The sequence below is a fragment of the Pimephales promelas genome, chromosome 17, assembly GCF_988280905.1.
Source record: "Pimephales promelas chromosome 17, fPimPro1.hap1.1, whole genome shotgun sequence".
In the NCBI taxonomy this organism is placed as follows: Eukaryota; Metazoa; Chordata; class Actinopteri; order Cypriniformes; family Leuciscidae; genus Pimephales; species Pimephales promelas.
This window is the reverse complement of record NC_142785.1, coordinates 31,813,125-31,834,268: the sequence shown is the minus strand read 5'-3', so window position 1 is coordinate 31,834,268 and position 21,144 is coordinate 31,813,125. Positions and strand designations below refer to the sequence as shown.

General features: G+C 35.7%; 1 protein-coding gene across 6 annotated transcripts in view; it reads right to left on the bottom strand.

Annotated features, from left to right (window-relative positions):
* Positions 1 to 2,601: 2,601 nt before the first annotated feature.
* Positions 2,602 to 21,144, bottom strand: part of adam12a (ADAM metallopeptidase domain 12a) — a 118,029-nt gene continuing 99,486 nt past the window's right edge. For 3 of the 6 annotated variants that reach the window (XM_039651446.2, XM_089122376.1, XM_089122377.1), the window contains 6 exons: positions 19,801 to 19,909; positions 19,584 to 19,719; positions 17,032 to 17,140; positions 14,454 to 14,636; positions 7,466 to 7,623; positions 2,602 to 6,848 (listed from right to left, as the gene is read on the bottom strand). In XM_039651446.2, the coding sequence (XP_039507380.2) occupies positions 6,776 to 6,848; positions 7,466 to 7,623; positions 14,454 to 14,636; positions 17,032 to 17,140; positions 19,584 to 19,719; positions 19,801 to 19,909 (768 nt within the window). In that variant the 3' untranslated portion in view covers positions 2,602 to 6,775. Of the gene's footprint in view, positions 6,849 to 7,465; positions 7,624 to 14,453; positions 14,637 to 17,031; positions 17,141 to 19,583; positions 19,910 to 21,144 lie in introns of all 6 variants that reach the window. The other 3 variants (XM_039651439.2, XM_089122374.1, XM_089122375.1) reach the window with 3 other exon arrangements.

The window sequence follows — 21,144 nt, the reverse complement described above, 5'->3', positions numbered from 1 at the left end:
ACAGCAAACTGAATCTGAAACATCTCTGTTCAAAGTCTCAATTTGCTCATCATTTCTATCTGAGATTATTTAAAGGAGTAAAAAAAAACCTTTTGCTGATAACTACTCACCCCCATGTCATCCAAGATGTCCATGTCTTTCTTTCTTCAGTCGAAAAGAAATTAAGTTTTTTTTTTTATGAAAACATTCCAGGATTTTCTCCATAAAATGGACTTCAATGGGAACCAAACGGTTCAAGGTCCAAATGAGAGTTTCAGTGCAAACTGTTCAAAGGGCTTTAAATGATTCCAGACGATGAATAAGGGTCTTATCGAGCGAAACGAGCGGTCATTTAAAAAAATAAATAAAAAATGATAAGGGCGGGCTAGGGTTACCTTGCTTCCTACATTATTATTGGGCAGCGAATGCGAGGGCCCTTGTTTATTGGCAGGGGGATTATAAAACAGAAATTTCAACTGACACTCCCCCCTGGGTTTCCATTGAAAAAAACGGTGTTAAAAATAGTTCACTTCCAGCACTTCTCTTTACAAACACCATATTGCCTACATCTGTTAAGGTGGATAATTTTATTGTCTCAAACTGTTTGAAGATATTGCGCCAAATTAAGAAAGTTTGCAGACTACCCAACACTGCTATTTTCGCACCTGTATATCGAAATCACGCATTTCCCCCTTCTTTATCAGATGCAACATTCAATATGTGGAGGCTGAATGGTATTGTTACCTTGGAGGATTTGTACATTAATAAACATTTTGCTTCTTTTTCTCAATTAAAAGAGAAGTTTTCTCTTCCCGCAACACACTTTTTTCGACATTTGCAGATAAGAAATTATGTACGCCACGCAGTGCCTAATTTTGAATCTATGCCAGAGGAAAAGAGGATTTATAAACTGTTGTTGGGATCGCCTGTTTCCAAAAATTTGATTTCAAATTTTGTTACTGTGTTTTCTGAAGAAATTAGTTGTTCTACACATTCCTTAAAAAATGCTTGGGAGGAGGAACTGGGTATTCAGATTGGGGCTGAAGTGTGGGAGGAAAGCCTTAGCAGGGTTCGTTCTTGTTCTATTAACTCCAGACATCAGTTAATTCAATTTAAGGTGATGCATAGACTGCACTATTCAAAATCTAAATTACACAGAATTTTCCCCACTATTTCTCCTACATGTGACCGTTGTAAATCTGCAGAAGGCTCTCTTACCCATCTCTTTTGGACATGCCCTAAGCTTTACGAGTTTTGGTGTAAGGTCTTTAAGTGGTTCTCTGACATGTATGGTTTTGTGCTTAACCCTGATCCAGAGATTGCATTATTTGGATATTCTCTCTCTTTGTCAGACCATAGTGTCTCTGTACAAAGCACTATTATTTATGGAATGATTATTGCCAAGAGCATCATTCTAAGACTCTGGAAATCAGATACTGTTCCTCAGTTCAAGGCCTGGTTGACTCAACTCACTGGAATACTCCACATGGAGAGAGTACGGTATGGAATTATGAGTAACCTTGATAAATTTTACAACATATGGCAACCATTTCTGGATCATCTTACCCAGTTCAACGCAAACTCTGATCAGTAATGTATGCTCTGCCCTCCACTCAATTTTTTATTGTGCTCCCTTACTGAAATTGTATATGTCCTGGTTGCTTTTATTTATCAGTTGATTCCTTTTTATTCGTTTTTTTTAATTTATTTTCTATTTTAGTTCTATATTATTGTTATTAATGGTGGATGATATTAATAATTATTCATTCTGTTGTTTCTGCTGATATTATCATTCATTGAGTTGTATACATCTAAATGTATTTTGTTTTCTTTTGCTTTTTTGTAAAATTTAAAATCCTAATAAAAATACTTAAAAAAAATAAATAAATAAAAAATAAATAAAAAATGTTACGTTTTATAAGCACAAATGCTCGCCTTGCTCTGTTCTGTGTAACTCTAATGTTTGAACTCGTTCATCAAAATGAACTAATCTTTTTAGAGTCATTTCGTTCATTTTGTTTGTTGAATGAACCAAATGACTCGAATGAAGATTTGTTCATTTTGATGAACGAGTTCAAACATGAGAGTCGAGCAAGGCGAGCGTGAACCATTTGGTACCCAATGAAGTCCATTATATGGAGAAAAAACATTTTCATCGAAAACCTTAATTTCGTTTCTACTGAAGAAAGAAAGATGCGGACATCTTGGATGACATGGGTAAATTATCAGCAAAAGTTTTTTTTTTAAAGTGAACTACTCCTATTTCTCTTTCATAGACCAAATTATCTCATGATGATGAGCTACAATTTACATTTATTTCAAGAAAACAACTATCATTGTGTAAGACTTGAATACTGAAATGAATCTCCATTACGTCTCCTGAGTTTGTCGTCATCATGAAGCAGATGTTGTGGATTCATCTGTGACTCTCTCTCTCTGGTTTTAGGTTGGCGTTAGCGCTCTGGAAATGGCCAAAGCATTTGAAAGAGAGGTAAACGCCATTCTTCTTGACACAACTTGAGCAAGTACTTAAATCACTGATCATATTTCTTTATCATTTCCTTCAGAACATCCTCAGTCTGTTGTTGGAAGAGGCAGAGACTAAATGAGACGAACCACACATGGGTTTCATAAACAACTTTATGCCGACCGTATGTGTGTTGCAGACATCAACGTACAGCATCTTATTTCACCTTTCTTGATTAATTGAAGATTTGTCATAAAAAAAGCAGTTTACACCCGTGACACTGAATAAAAAGGGCGTTACATGAGTAGGTTTACTGAGATACAACATGATTGAATAGTAAATGATAACTGTAATTAAAACAAGCAAAAGGCAGTTAACCTAGAGACACGTGATCTTCATATAATCAATCAGCGTCTAGATCTGAACAGTCGCTACTGTAATGCACTGTGCGGTTTAACTGTAAAAAGGCAACAGGACACTTCAGATGTCGTGACGTCTGCTAATACAGTGAGTGAAGATGAATTTACAATGTAAACAGTGAGAAATAATGGCAGGTGTCCAGGCATAAAAGACCCACACTTGAGATCATAAATGGCTCAAATACCAGTTTCAGTGCCAAACATCAACTGGAGGCTGAAATATCCCACACGTATTTATTTATTTCCATCCATTTCAACTATTTTGTATGGAAGCTTGTTTTCACCACAGAATGAAAAATAAAAAAGGTAATTGCGACTTTTTTTCTCAGACTCGTGATATAAAGTCAGAATTGATTGATAAAAAGTCGCAATTGTGTGATATAAAGTCAGAATTGCAAAATATAAATTTGAAATTGTGAGATATAAAGTCAGATTTGAGTGATATAAAGTCAGAACTGCAAAATATAAAGTCAAAATCATAATTGTGAGATAAAACCATTCTGGGGGGGGGCACAGAGATTCTGAGAAAAGATGTCAGAATTTCGAGATATAAACTCGCAATTATTTATTATAAAGTCAGAATTGACTTTATAACAATTGGACACAATTGCGGGACACAATTGCGACTTTATTTCTCACAATTGCGACTTTATTTCTCAGAATTGCGAATTTATATCTCATAATTGCGACTTTATTTCTCAGAATTACGACTTTATTTCTCTGAACTGCGACTTTAAATCTCACAATTGCGACTTTATTTCTCAGAATTGCGACTTTATTTCTCAGAATTTCAACTTTATATCTTGCAATTGTGACCATTTCTCAGAGTTGCGACTTTATATCTCGCAATTGCGACTTTATTTGTCAGAATTGCGACTTTATATCTCGCAATTGTGACTATTTCTCAGAATTGCAATTTTAAATCTCACAATTGCGACTTTATTTCTCAGAATTGCGAATTTATATCTCACAATTGCGACTTTATTTCTCAGAATTACGACTTTAAATCTAACAATTGTGACTTTTATTTCTCAGAATTGCGACTTTATTTCTCAGAGTTGCGACTTTATATCTCTCAATTGCGACTTTATTTCTCAGAGTTGCAACTTTAAATCTCACAATTGCGACTTTATTTCTCAGAGTTGCGACTTTATATCTCGCAATTGTGACTATTTCTCAGAATTGCAACTTTATATCTCGCAATTGCGACTTTATTTCTCACAATTCTGACTTCATATCTTGAAATTGTGAGATAAAAAGTCGCAATAATTATTATTTTTTTTATTCAGTGGCGGAAACAAGCTTCCATATTTAACTTTGCAGTATTTCTTATTAAAGTGCACCATTGTTCAAAACGTTGGGGTCAGTAAGATTTTAATACTTTTATTCTGCAAGGATGCATTAAATTGACAGTAAAGACATTTATAATGTTACAACATATTTCTATTTCAATTCAATGCTGTTCTTTTGAACTTTCCATTCATCAAAGAATCCTGAAAAGAATGAAGAAAATATGAAGCAGTTTTCAACATTGATAATAATCCAAAATGTTTCTTGAGCATCAAATCATCATTAGCATGATTTCTGAATGATCATGACACTGAAAACTGGAGTAATAGTTCTATTCTAATGAAATACTAATGAAAAAAAAAAGACTTTTACTCAGAATCGCGACTTTATATCACACAATTCTGACTTTATAACTCGCGATTGCGATGTTATATCACGCAACTCTGAGATAAAAAGTCATAATTACATTTTTTTTTTATTCTGTGGTGAAAACAAGCGTCCATAGAAAGCAGCTATTTTAAATTGAAAAAATATTTCCCAGTTTTTACTGTATTTTTGATCACAGTGAGCAGATAAACTAAAATATTCTTACCAACCCCAAACTTTTGAACAGCAGTGTTTATATGTTCTCTCGGTGAAACATCAGGACACAAGAGTAATGAAAGATGTTTGCATTTCAATATTCAACAGCGTTCATCATTCTTGCTATTCAATTAAACCATTTATTATGTTGCAGTTTCTCAAAAAGTTTTCAGTTACCGGAAAAGTATTTACTCACCAAAGCCAATTTTGTGCTTGGTTTCAATGTTGATAGTAATTCATGAACATAATCACTCCTATTTTTAAATCATTTGTGCACTTCCTTTAGTGCAGTGTTTTCATTTACCCTGACAAATCGCCCATGAATCTCAAACCCCCACTGACCACAGCGTGTTTGATTGAGGGAGACCACAGGGATTATGGGAATATTTAGAGAAGGATTCATATGTCTGTTTTCATTATCCACAATCCAGTTATAATGCTCCCTTATTTAGGTTGATGAGACAGAAAGTCCTTATGTAATTCATTTCCCCACAATAACTATTTTTTAAAGAGCATCCAGTATGAGCATATGACTGCATGGCCATGAAATCAGGGCCGGTTTGTCTTTCTGTGTCTCAGATCTGTCCAGTAAACACATGCGGTCAGTACAGGTCTCAAAGCTGAACGTCTATCTGTTCCTCTTCCTCGTGAGCTTCGAATTCAACAAAAGCTGCATTAAACGTGTTGCAAATGTTTTCATCCTCACAAAAAAAGGAGAGAGAAACAAGACTCGTTTCCCTCTGCGCATGTCCAGCTCACATTTCACCTCAAAATCAAAAGGAATATGCAAAAAATTAAAACAGATTGTTTTAAAGACCCTTTAAAAGTGATATTTTAAACCCATTTTTTTGGCCAATTTCTCATTATTGCAATACAGTAATGAACATCATCCTGCCCCAAATGATCATTTTCCAGATATTTTGTTTTAATTTAGCATAAATATATTTATATATTGGATATATTTTGTAGTGGAATTTAAATCAGTCTCATATTTGATGAAGTTTGCATCATTACATTTACATTAAATCATTTATGTTCACATTTACATTAAATCAATCTGTTGCTTTGCTGTTTATTATCTACTGTATAAATAAAGCTGACTTGAAAAAAAAGAAGCCTAGTTTAAAAAAAAATAAATCACAATAATAATATATTTTAAACTGTAATATTAATACACCATGATCATTTTTTATGATAAATTGTTCTGATTTAAATACAAAAAACTATTTCGTATCTTTTTTTTTTCAATTCTAATTATGATGATTCTTATATCAGTGATAATACATAGATGATAATTGGAATAAAAAAATATTTAGATGCATTACATTAATGAGAATATGAGAGTAAAAATACAGTAAAAACCTCACAGAAAAGAAAATGTAAATGCAAAATGTATTAGTTTTTCTTTTACGTTGGGGTGAAATGTGACCCGGACATGTTTTAGTGAGATTTAACTTCATTTCAAAGTATTTTAATGCAAGTTCCTTCAACATCCCTTAAGTATCACTGCAATCAGGTTTAATCATGTCTGAAATAGACAATAAAAGTGGCTATTAAATCATATTAAATTGTTAAAAAGCCCTTTTCATATATACCAAAAGACATCACAGACTCAGAACCATAAGCAAAGTACAAATCCAAATTCACGTTTGCATTTCAATCTGGTTTCAGTCCAGTTTAGTGTCCACGTGATGTGGTTCATGTTCACAGATAACACGTCTTCTCCTTCCTCCGCTGGTACACGGTCGAAAAAGGTCCGAACAACAACAACAGCAACGACAACAAAAGGTCAATCTGGTAAACGTGGGCGAACCACCGATTGCTACGATTGAGAAAGTGTCATCCACAGTGCACTGTGCTCAAATAAATACGCTCGTAACCGACATAAATAACGCGTGACATGTACCTGAGCTTGGACTCATAGCACCGTTTTGAGGGGGTCAAAGGTCACCCCTCACATCAGGACTCTGACACGCCACGTGTCCCGCAGAGGTTCATAGTGCAAAAAGCGAGTGTCTCCAGGGCCGAGCGAGGTCTCTCAGCTGCTGAACTTCACTCCGGACAGGAACTGAGGCTTCGGCAGCGTGGGCGGCTGTTTCGGAGGAGGCCTGCTAAACAAAACGTTCATCATTTAGTGTTTATTTATCTATTATGCCACAGGACATTGTATAAGGCATAGTCTATTTTAGTCTTATTTATTGTACAGTAATTCTGAAGAACGGTACTTCTTTGTAATACTGCTGTTGTAAACCGTAATTTCCCCACTGTGGGACAAATTAAGCTTATCTTATCTTATCTTATCATAAAATGCATCCGTTATCTCAAAAGTAAGATGGATTACATGATCACGGATCGAAAAAAAGTATTACTAAATCCGGATCAATTTTATCCGGATTAAACCTTTTGAAACAGCTTTAAACAGGCTACAATTTTCTCCGTTGAAATCAATGGGGTCGCCGTGTCCATTTATTTTACTGTCTATGTTTCAGACCAGGGGTGCAAAACTCCCTGGAGAGTTGTGACGGGATTTGTGCTTCAATTTTAATTTTTTTCTTCTTAGGTGCCATTCGTTTTTGATTTGACTTGACTGTGTTAACGGGGTACATCTATTCCACGTGAAAGCTGATTAACATTTTATGTAAAATATGTTTTATCCAGCAGACTGTAGGAAGCAGCCCCTGATGACCTGAGATGTTTGTCAGGTGTGTGTGTGTGTGTGTGTGTGTACCTGCAGGGCTGTGGGTGAGCTGGAGCGGGACGGGGGGCGGCCGGGGGCGGGATAGGAGCTGGGAGTCGGACCGCAGAAGGGTTACGCATCACCCGGATGTTTCGGCCCAGCGGGTCAGCGGGGAGAGGCTTCTGAGGCGGACTGGGCTTCTCGAACGCCTGTGGTGGACATGAGGGAGGACACCGTCTCACACGGGGTATATGTATTCAGTTAGCAAGCATGATTATCATTGTGACAGATGAGATCTTTCTCCAGGACTGCAATGAGATTTTCGTAAAAAGATTCCAGTAAATCGGTTCTGTTATTGTAAACTAAAACTATCAAAACTATTTTTTTTTAATTTAAATAAAGCTGAAATAAAATGAAAATTTGATGGAAAAAAAAAGAATAAAAAAAAAAAGAATCCTATTCGGTAATTGAAATAAAGCTAAAATACAATAAAATGTTAGTAATATTTATAAAAAGCTGTAAAAAATATTTTTGATCATATAATTGATCATTTTTTAAATCATTTTTGGTGAGCTGAAATAAAATATTACATGTAAAACAATCACTGTCGTGATCTAAAAAGGAAACTATTCGGAATTATTTTTTTAACCTGAATGAATATAAAATATAAATATTAGATGGAAGACTTAAAAAAAGTAAACGTTTAAGTATTAAAATGACTATAACTAAACTAATAGTAATAAAAAAAAGCTAAATAAAATTGAAACTAAATCTAAAGTAAAAATTTTAAATATTAAAATAATAGCTAATTTGAGATATTAATAAATACTATAGTAATAGGTTATATTATTAATAAATACTATAATAACAAATAATAATAAAACATAATAATACTGCATTAAATCGTGTGTCCGAGTTTGAGAAAAGATTCAATTTGGATTCACATTACCCAAGTCTAAATTATAAAGTCATACAGAAAAAAGGCTAAATGAACAAAAGAATAAAATAAATACAATAATGAACATAAAAATATTATAATTATTAAATATATTAGTTAATAAGTTATACACTTTCTCTTGTTTAGAGCATCCTCCAGAGGGCAGTACAAGCTAATCAAACTTCACTGCTGTGTGTGGCTTCACTGCTGCCATAGCAACGCTCTCCAGAGGTCATGTGACATGCTCACACGCTATAACCTGCTCTCCATCTGCTCCTCATCATCATCTTCCTCTTGCTTCAGCTCCAGAGACCCAAACATGAGTTCACTGCTCACTTCCCCCTGTTCTTTAAAATGTAATAAAGGACTGCATTGCTCTGAAGTGCTCATATCTCGAGCGTTGCATGATTGCTAGTGACAGAGAGTTGTTTAGTGGCTGATATAAAGCTCTTGAGAAACCTTGCAAAGGGGTGAGTCTCTCATGGCTAACGCTTCCCTGATGGAAAGTTTTGAAGAGCTGCATCAGGGATGAATGTCCAGAACACGAACACACAAATCACCCAAAATGACTCAGGATATTGTGTTTGAGTTTAAACATTACACTTTAAAAGTTCGGGGACAGTAAGATTTTATTTATTTTAAAGGAATTAAAACTTTATTAAGCAGGGATGTGGTCAAAAGTGACATTAAAGACATGTATTATGTCAAATTATGTCATTATGTTAATTTCAACTTTCTATTTATCAAATAATCCTGAAAAAAAGGCATCATGGTTTCCTCAAAAATATGAAGCAGCACAAACTGATAATAATAATCAGAAATGTTTCTTGAGCAGCAAATCATCATATTAGAATGACACTGAAGACTGGAGTATTGTTGATAACAATAATAAAATAATATTACTGTTTTATTGATCTAATAAAAGCAGCATTCGTCAGCATAAAAGACTTCAAAAGACAGCAAAAAGAAAGTGTAACTAAGGTTCATTCCTAATCTGCATAAAAATTAAACTATACATTTTTTTTACTAAATGTATACTAATTTAGTTATTCGTTTACATAAATTAGTTTAAAAATAAATAAAATACAGGCTCAAAATTTTAACCAAAAATTGTGTTTTAGTGTCGGTTGCTTAAGCTCCATGAAGAACTTTTTATTCTCTGGTTATTTAAACAAACAAAATAATAAGATATGGAAATAAATAAATGGTCAAGGCCATGGTTTCAATTTCCAGGCAATGTATAATTGATAAAATGTAAACCATGAATACTTACTTTATTACTTACTTACTTACTTACTTGCAATGTATGTCATGCAATGTAAATGTAAGTCACTTTTGTAGAAGTGTTAGTGTGTTTTGGCTGTTTTAATGAGGGTTTGTGTTGTTTTCTCTTGAGGCAGATCATCCTCACCTATCCAGTTCCTCTTTCTGCTATCGGCCTCTCACAGGGCTTCATAAAAAAGACAAAGACTCTCCTTTTACTAGCAGGTTTTTATGGGGCAAACCAACAAATTGCGACAATTTATCAAACAACAGACGGGACCATGTCATCTTCACCCGTCCACACATAATCCTCAGGGAATTAACTTCAACCAAACAACTCCATTCTAGTCGGTGTTATTTAATGCACACTGTCTTTGTTGTCACTGATTGTAAAAAAGAGCCACATTTAATGAGATTTTTACAAATGGTAGAACGATTCAGCTCACTTACATTTCCATCAGGAGTTTCTTAAGTAAATGCCAGCAGTATTTCCAGCAGGAGATTGTTGTTTCATAAACATTTTTTGTTCAGCTGGTTGAAAGCCTCATCACATATATGGGGGGGGGGGGGGGGGGGGGGGATATAGTATATAGTGTATACACTATATTTTTATACTATATAGAATAAAAAGTTCTTCATGGAGCTTAAAGCAACAGACACTAAAACACAATGTTTGGTTCAAATTTTAACCTGTATTTTATTTGTTTCTAAATTAATTTATGTAAACTAAATAACTAAATTATTATACATTTAGTACAATTAATTAATGTTTATTTTTATGGTTAAATTTTTATGCATATTAATAATTTCTTTTTTGTTTGTTTTTGAAAGAAGTCTTTTACGCTGACTAATGCTGCTTTTATTAGTTCAATAAAACAGTAATATTACTTTATTATTGTTATTAATATTACTCCAGTCTTCAGGGTCACATGATCCTTCAGAAATCATTCTAATATGATGATTTGCTATAGTGTCTGTATATATATATATATATATATATATATATATATATATATACACAGTATATATATATATATATATATATATATATATATATATATATATATATATATATATATATAATAAATTGAATTTATATAGCGCTTTTCTCAAACTATATCGTCTGTGGAAGGTTTAGGACCATCCCTTTACCCATCCCTACCTGAATTCACCCACAAACCTCTATGGTTTAATATGAACAATTATCATACAGCATTATATATGTTTGGTAGCCTATCATTTGAAATTCCCAAAGACGTAAACCAAAAGGTTACACAGCCGGACCTTAACCAAATGGCAATCTAACCTAAATTCGAGGTCGTGATAAAATGGAGTCAGATAAAAGCTTAAATGCAATTAAATTACTTTAACGCGTAAAGACAGTAACAACCGTTCTATCGGATAGCGCCATTGAGACGGGCTTACAATATCAACACTGAAATGAATCTGCAGTAGTCGGGTGATACAGGTCAAAGCTCTTTAAGTTGTTTATGTTCATTATTATTAATGTTATGAGAAATTAGGTAGTTTAACACCGTCTCACTGGTTTGCTGTTCATGTGTGTTAAAGAAGGCGTGACTTTGGAGGTACTAAGGGGGGGATCTTATGCTTTTAAAGCTTGCTATGACTAGCCTCTCCAAACTTGCCCTACCTTTCAATTGAGTTTAGTCAAATTGTCTGAGGCAGACTATTTTAAGCCACGTCAAACCTTGAGTTCGACTCACACGGTCTCCATTGGCTTCATTCTGCGTTTTCTTTGGATTGCATGAACCTCTGAAAACACTTGAGATTTACTACGACACAGTGGTCTAATGAAAGAGGCCTGTTCACACCACTGGAGCTCCAACATTAAACAGTAAATCTATTCTAAAATATTAAAGTTTGCACGAACAATGATCTCCAACTCGCCATTGCAACACTGCTGGGGAATGAGAGAACAATGAAAATAAATGCCATAAGAAAAGTACAATGTACCTGCTGACATGTATAGAAGTGTCCATGTTCTTATCAGTGGTGCTGTTGCTCATTGATTTGAACAAGCCCCCAACTGTAAGCATCAAACTGGGTGTGCTATTATTTTTCTCAGCATCACACTTACAGATTTCACCTCCTGGACCATAAAACAGGTGGAAGGAAAAATGTTTCATAGACGCACATTGTAGGAGGGACCAAGTCAGCTTTTCACTTGAACCAGTAAAAAAACACCTAACAACCATAGAACACCCTATCACTCTAGCAACCACCTAACAACACCATTCATACCATAGCAAAGACAAAGAACCACCCAGAACGTCCTAGCAACCACTCAAAACATCTTAGCAACTTAAAAACAATCATGCACCTACCACCTAGCAACCATCTAGAATACACTTGAAACCACCCAACAATACCCTAGCAAACAAACAGAACCACAGAAAATGTCCTAGCAACTAAAAAAATCTTAGCAACCCCCTAGAAACCATCTAGAATACACTTGAAACCACTCAACAATACCCTACCAAACAAACAGAACCACAGAAAATGTCCTAGCAACCAAAAACATCTTAGCAACCACCTAGCAACCATCTAGAATACACTTGAAACCACCCAACAATACCCTAGCAAACAAACAGAACCACAGAATACGTCCTAGCAACCAAAAACATCTTAGCAACCCCCTAGCAACCATCTAGAATACACTTGAAACCACCCAACAATACCCTAGCAAACAAACAGAACCACAGAATACGTCCTAGCAACTAAAACCATCTTAGCAACCCCCTAGCAACCATCTAGAATACACTTGAAACCACTCAACAATACCCTAGCAAACAAACAGAACCACAGAAAACGTCCTAGCAACCAAAAACATCTTAGCAATCACTTAGCAACCATCTAGAATACACTTGAAACCACATAAACAACACCCTAGCAAACAAACAGAACCACAGAAAACGTCCTAGCAACCAAAAACATCTTAGCAACCACCTAGCAACCATCTAGAATACACTTGAAACCACCCAACAATACCCTAGCAAACAAACAGAACCACAGAATTTGTCCTAGTAACAAAAAACATCTCAGAAACCACCTAGCAACCATCTAGAATACACTTGAAACCACCCAACAATACCCTAGCAAACAAACAGAACCACAGAATACGTCCTAGCAACCAAAAACATCTTAGCAACCCCCTAGCGACCATCTAGAATACACTTGAAACCACCCAACAATACCCTAGCAAACAAACAGAACCACAGAATACGTCCTAGCAACTAAAACCATCTTAGCAACCCCCTAGCAACCATCTATAATACACTTGAAACCACCCAACAATACCCTAGCAAACAAACAGAACCACAGAAAACGTCCTAGCAACCAAAAACATCTTAGCAACCCCCTAGCAACCATCTAGAATACACTTGAAACCACCCAACAATACCCTAGCAAACAAACAGAACCACAGAATACGTCCTAGCAACCAAAAACATCTTAGCAACCCCCTAGCAACCATCTAGAATACACTTGAAACCACCCAACAATACCCTAGCAAACAAACAGAACCACAGAATACGTCCTAGCAACTAAAACCATCTTAGCAACCCCCTAGCAACCATCTAGAATACACTTGAAACCACCCAACAATACCCTAGCAAACAAACAGAACCACAGAAAACGTCCTAGCAACCAAAAACATCTTAGCAACCCCTAGCAACCATCTAGAATACACTTGAAACCACCCAACAATACCCTAGCAAACAAACAGAACCACAGAATACGTCCTAGCAACCAAAAACATCTTAGCAACCCCCTAGCAACCATCTAGAATACACTTGAAACCACCCAACAATACCCTAGCAAACAAACAGAACCACAGAATACGTCCTAGCAACTAAAACCATCTTAGCAACCCCCTAGCAACCATCTAGAATACACTTGAAACCACCCAACAATACCCTAGCAAACAAACAGAACCACAGAAAACGTCCTAGCAATCAACAACATCTTAGCAACCCCCTAGCAACCATCTAGAATACACTTGAAACCACCCAACAATACCCTAGCAAACAAACAGAACCACAGAAAACGTCCTAGCAATCAACAACATCTTAGCAACCCCCTAGCAACCATCTAGAATACACTTGAAACCACCCAACAATACCATAGCAAACAAACAGAACCACAGAATACGTCCTAGCAACCAAAAACATCTTAGCAACCCCTTAGCAACCATCTAGAATACACTTGAAACCACCCAACAATACCCTAGCAAACAAACAGAACCACAGAAAACGTCCTAGCAATCAACAACATCTTAGCAACCCCCTAGCAACCATCTAGAATACACTTGAAACCACCCAACAATACCCTAGCAAACAAACAGAACCACAGAATATGTCCTAGGAACCAAAAACATCTTAGCAAGCATGCAGAACACCATAGCAACCACCTAGCAACACCCTATCAAGAAACCACCCAAACAACCACACTAACAATGGCTACACGATCACCCAGAACACCCCAGCAACCACCTAGCGATATATTCAACAATATTATTGATCTGCCTACATTGACACAATCAGAACTGTATAGATATATTAACTAAATTAATAAAAAAAAATTAAAAAAAAAAAAAACATCACTGATGATCTTACTTAAGCTGGTCAATGACACTATTCTCTTCTAGATCTGCTGTACAAAGCAGTACAGTACAAAGCGCTATAAATAAAGGTGACTTGACTTAGCAACATTCTAGCAACCACTCAGAACACCCTCGCACTCACAGTAAAAACTAGTTTTATATACGCAGTTTCTGCAGCGTTGTAATTATCACAGGCACACACACACACACACACTCACCAATGCGATCTTGCAGACATTCTGGCAGGCGAGTGCTGGTGCGGGGGCTCTGGGTGGAGACGAGTGTGTGTGTGTTGGCGTCAGTGGCAGCGGGTGAGAGAGGTGTACAGGAGGGCACTGGGGCAGTCGGCGGAGACCATGAGACGGGACCACAGATCCCACCGTCTGGAGAGGAGACTGAGGCTAGAGAGAGAGAGAGAACACACTTCACAAAGGATTCATGATGTCACACATGCATCCAATAATGTTTGGTGTGAACATTCTGTCTAACATCTCCTTTTCTGAGTAAATGAGTAAATGATGACTCATTTTTGGCTGAACTATCCTCTTAAATTATAAAAATGAGTCTCATATGAGCACACACACACACACACACACACACACACGCCAGATGTGACAAGAACAAAAGGAGATGATGGACAGAAACTGTGTGTGTGTGTCTGTTTAACCTCACCTTGCCTAACATCAAACAGACCTACATCCTCTATCCAGTAACCATCACACAGATACTGCAGTCGCTCTTAAAGGAACAGTACACCAAAAAAACAAGGATCATGTGACACTGACGACTGAAGCTGAAAATTCAGCTTTGATCACAGGAATAAAATACAGTTTACTATATCTTCAAATGGAAAACAGTAAATTTAAAAGGGGTCGTGAACTGGCTTTTTAAATAGTATTATATTGTTGTCTGAGGTCAACTTATGACGTTCGCTTGGTTTTTGCATCAAAATTATTAAGTAATAGGCTATTTTCTACCCTAGTTTTGATCCTAGCTCAAAAACGCTCGGTTTTTATGGGTGTCTCGCGCTGAAGACTTGGAAGTAAACGCCCACTGCTGTGAGTGGAGAACCGTTTTGTATATTATAATTAATTTCGACTCACCCGTCGATGCAGCGACTGTCTTCTTCCACAACCAATCAGTGCACAATATTTTGTAAACGGCATGTTTATTGCTCGGTAGCTCGATCCAGTTTGTCATCACGAGGTAGGCATCTATGTTATTTAACTATGCGTGTAATGTGTGGATCAGTGGGCGGGGCTAAACCGGCCGTGTTGAAGTAGCCGTTGATCTTCTTCTGAGGGGGTGGGGCTTTATCCTCTTTGACGTCATAGTTCCCCGAGTCGTTTGCTGAGCCTGGTGTCAATAAAAGCTTTTATTGGACTAACAAGGACGTTTTCAGTTCTGAAACTTACAGGATATTCTTATAATATGATGACCTCTTAGATGTCAAAAGCTCAAGGAAAATTTGATTTCTCAGTTCATCACCCCTTTAAACGAATAATATTTCACAATGTTTTTTTTTTTTTTTTTTACTGTATTTCTGATCAAAAATGCTGCCTTAAAGGAGTAGTTCACTTTAAAAAAAAACCTTTTGTCATCCAAGATGTCCATGTCTTTCTTTCTTTAGTCGAAAAGAAATTAAGGTTTTTGAAGAAAATATTCCAGGATTTTTCTCCATATAATGGACTTCAATGGGAACCAAACGGTTCAAGGTCCAAATGAGAGTTTCAGTGAAGCTTCAAAGGGCTTTAAACGATTCCAGATGATGAATAAGGGTCTTATCAAGCGAAACGATCGCTCATTTAAAAAATAAATAAAAAAGTTTAAGTTTTATAAGCACAAATGCTCGCCTTGCTCTGTTCTGTGCGACTCTCTTGTTCGAACTGTTTTTTTCATATGTGAATCTTTTGAATCTTTCTTGTCTTGAATCTTTTTGTGAATCTTCTCTCGTGAATCTTTTTTTCATATTATTTGTTCATTTTGATGAATAAGTGTGAACAGGAGAGTGACGAACGTGCATCACAGAACAGAGCAAGGCGAGCATTTGTGCTCATAAAACTTTTTATTTATTTTATTTTTAACTTTATTTATTTTTTAAACGACTTCATCGTCTGGAATCGTTTAAAACCCTTTGAAGCTGCACTGAAACTCTCATTTGGACCTTGAACTGTTTGGTTCCCATTGAAGTCCATTATATGGAGAAAAATCCTGGAATGTTTTCATCAAAAACCTTAATTTCTTTTCGGCTGAAGAAAGAAAGACATGGACATCTTGGATGACACGGAGGTGAGTAAATTATCAGCAAAAGTTTTTTTCAAAAGTGAACTACTCCTTTAATGTGCATTTGAGACATTAAAAAACCTCACTGACCCCAAACGTTTGAACACACTCGCAGCACAGGGCATCCGCTGCACCAGGGTCAGTCGTGGCACTTTACACATCCTCTAATCACAGATCTCAACAACAGCTCTGAGATCAAAATTGCATCTACAATCCATCTGGCTGACAGGCGTCTCTACTGATTTCACAACAATTTGTGAATTGCTGTATCGAGCATGTGTGGTCTGACAGCTAAAGAGCCGGTTTCAAACGCTGAACGCTCAATTCATCTTTGTTGTGCTTTTTGTTAAACAAAACTCTGGAGCTTGAAATGAGTGTCAATTGTCAGTATATGGATGACATATGCATTTCCCTCAATCTTTCTCTATGTGTGAGTATGTATACGTATGATATATGCAAATGAGTGAGGAGGAAGGAGAGCAGGGAGGTACACACACACACACACACACACACCTTATATATGCTGGCACTTTGTGGTAAAGCTGTAGTCTGACGTTGAGGAGACGCTCTGTACATCGAGTGTGTGTGAGCTGGACTGTTCAGCCTGTTGGGTCCCACAGACCTGCAGCAAAGTAAAAACAGAAATAAGAAAGAAATAAAGATGTATTTTCGACAGAGAAACAAGGGCGCCATCATCAGTATTGTCTTTAAACTTCTGTTTTTGCGGTCGCTCTGTATATCTCTATGGCATCGCTGTCCAGGATTAAGTGGATTTACTTATGCAAAGTTAACGAAAGTTATCATGAGGATTGTAATGTTTAAAGCAGATGTCTTAACAAAAATGTCAGTCGCCCGGGAAAATTTTAAAACGAGCCGTTCATTCATTCATAAATAGGCAAGATCACTGTGAAAAGACAGGAAGACAAAAGACAACGAGTGCAGAGCTGAAAAGGGGCGGGGCTACATAAGGTCTATAGAGAGCTCTAAGCCCCTCCTCTCCGCTTCCAGCTTTCGTAAAAATATGTATGGTAGTCAATGGCGAGAGACTTTATTCAGTCTGAACTCTGCCCTGAATTACACGTATGATGTTTGTCAATTTCAAAGATAATTCTGAAAGTCAAGAAAGTCGCAGTTTGTCATAAAACAGAAGAGTAACATTTAGTTTTACGTGAAAATCACTCAATGAACTACATCTTCCGAGAAGCGAAACAACGAGCGAGATCCGCTGCTCGTGTGGAACAAAACACTCGTAACGTTACGATTATAACGCAAGACTATAGAAACGTAAGCTTCAGTAAAGTTAGCTTCATTCATTGAGAGAAATGTGCGCCTTTGGGGTTTGTAGTCTTTGTGATTACGTATTTTCACTTAATTTGTCTTATACCTCAACAATTTTACATCAAACTACGACTTTCTTGACTTTAAAAAATGTATCTTTTTAATTGACAGACATCATGTGTAATTCAGGGCACAATTCAAACGAGATCATTATATTTTTAATAATAATATTAATATTTTTCCGAAATAAGGTCCCATGATCGTGGTCGACCGGAAAAGGAGGGACTTAGGCTCTTTATATAGTGTTTTAAAGAACACATTATGCCAAAAACATTCTATAAGGAGTGATTGTATAATACTTTGATATTAATGGGTTGTTGTTTTTTTCTAGTGATAAAAAACAATATGCGTATGAACCTTTTTTTTTTTTTTTTTTTAAGAGTGACAAGTTGTGCATTATTGTAACATTAACAATGTGAAGCCATTCCCAGACAGCAAAATGGAAATTTGGATGTTTATGGCATTGCAAATTAATCATGTGCAAATTAACCCACATTTACATATCAGTGCATATTCAGAATTTGTGAACTGTAAAATAACGTCATAATCTATGGCAGTACACAGAGTTTAGCCAATCACAATGCAACTCATTTGCATATAGAAATCTCGATGATAGAGTAGCAGAAACAGGGTCAGAAAATGGTCTTGAAAGACAAATTTATGGGTCACACACTATTTTGATAGTCCACTTTTGTGATTCTACTAATTATAAGTAGCTTTGCAGCTACATGTCAAATAACTCTGATTAAAGTATTAATAGACTGTTAGGGGTTCACTCTCAGAAAAAAAGGTACAAAAGTTGTCACTGGGGCTGTACCTTTTCAAAAGGTAAACTTTTGTCCATTTCATGAGCTAATAAGTACATTTTAGGTGTTAATATGTACATTTTGGGTGCTAATATGTAAATTTTAAGTGTTGATATGTACATTTTAGGTGCTAATATGTCCATTTCAGGATATGTCAATTTCATGAGCTAATATGTCCATTTTAGGTGCTAATACTGTATGTATTTTAGGTACTAATATGTACATTTTATGTGTTAATATTTACATTTTAGTTGCTAACATGTACATTTTAGGTGTTAATATGTCAATTTCATGAGCTAATATGTCCTTTTTTAGGTGGTAGTATGTCTTTTAGGTGCTAATATATACATTTAGGTGTTAATATGTACATTTTAGTTGCTAATATCATATTTTAGGTGTTAATATATCAATTTCATGAGCTAATATGTCCTTTTTAGGTGGTAATATGTATTTTAGGTACTAATATGTACATTTTAGATGTTAATATGCACATTTTAGTTGCTAATATGTACATTTTAGGTGCTAATATGTCAATTGCATGAGCTAATATGTCCTTTTTAGGTGGTAGTATGTCTATTTTAGGTGCTAATATATACATTTAGGTGGTAATATGCCCATTTTAGGTGCTAATATGTACCACTAAGGTACCAATATGCAGGCTTTGGGTACAAAAGTGTACCTTTTGAAGAGGTACAGCCCCAGTGACAGCTTTTGTACCTTTTTTTCTGAGAGTGTTTGGTAGGTTTAGTAGAATAAGTTGACATGTAGTTGCGAAGTTACTTATAATTAGTACAATGCCTAAAGTGGACCAACAAAATAAAGTGTTAACGTGGACTTCAACGGGAATAAAACAAAATACTGCTATATCCTTTTATATTTTAGCATGGGTGATGGTTTATTTGAGCTGTGCGGGTTTTTTACCTCAGTTTTTCGATGGTGTTCTTCTTATTGCTGAAGAACAGACTGAGCAGAGTTTTCCTCTTAATGCACGCGATTATACCAACACACAGCAGACACAGAAACGCCACCAGGATTCCCACCGTCACACTGCTGCTGTCTGCACACACACACACACATCTATGAAGTGAACAGACACTGTTGAAGAGCAGGACAACACTCACACACACATGTTTAATACCTGTCGGTCTCATCGGGCCGCTGTCCATGCTTCCTCCAAATCCAGCTTTATCACAGAACGGAGGAGCCCATAGAGCCTCACAGTGACAGTTCTTATTATTATTACACACCTGCGCATGAGACAATAGCACAGCAGTCACGTCACACCTGTATTAATACGAAGATCCATCTACTTTACATTACAGAAAATATAAAGAGCATAGAGTTAGTTAACAGATATAAGAACACCTACCGATGTAAATAAGAGAAACATATACAGTAGTTTCAAGGATTACACTATACAGATTGACTATCATTTATTCTGGTTTAGAAAGAGTATTTATGTAAATATGCAAGTATTTTTTCAATATTGCCAAAGCTGTAAGACAATTGTTATTATATCAAAATAAAAAATGAATAAAGGTAAGAATATTCATGTAAATATACAAGTATTTGTCAATTATTAAAGATTATATATATATATATATATATATATATATATATATATAATTAGGGCTGTCAAACGAATCGCATCCAAAATAAAAGTTTGTGTGTTGTTGTGTGTATAATATATGTGGGTGCACTGTGTATAATTATTTTGTATATATATATATATATATATATAAATACACACACATGCACACATGCATGTATATTTAACCACTTAACTGTCACCGTCCCACAGGTGGGACGTTTGCCACTATATTTTTAAAACAATAATATCTTAGTAAATACCTTAAATAATATTGACAAACTATATATCATTTGAAAGCTTACAATCTCTAGTTTCCATATTTGGTGACTGATTTTCAAAATATATTACAGAGGAGCCATAATTTATCAATATAAAACAAGAATATTTTCATACTCATAAGGCGTGTTCAGACCTTTATTTTAAAATAGCAGTAAACATGAAAAATCATGAAAAAATGGTAGATACCTCAGTTTTTTTTCATGCCAAAAGTTCAAAAGATAGAATCCATTCAATTATTTTGGAAAAAAAAGGTCTGAAAAGTTTGAAATATCAAGAAAAAAATAATAAATTTACCATTTGTGACGTGGCAGCTAGCTATGACTTACATGCGTGTTCTTTGTATGTGTTTCTTAGAGGTTCAATTCATATCAAAATCTGCCAAACTTCCCATGCTACTTCTGAATAGGATCTCTACTTCAGAAATTGTATGAAAATTGTGAAAATAATGGTTCATATCACTCAAAACACGAATGGATATGCAGGCGCCCTTATATGGGCAGTAATGGAGTCTGATTGTGCCCTAGTGAAAAAGTTTGGTACTGCGCTCAAACAAAATCTTACTGAAAGCTCATTTTTTGAGATATCAACCTAAAATTTGAAACACAACTTGTT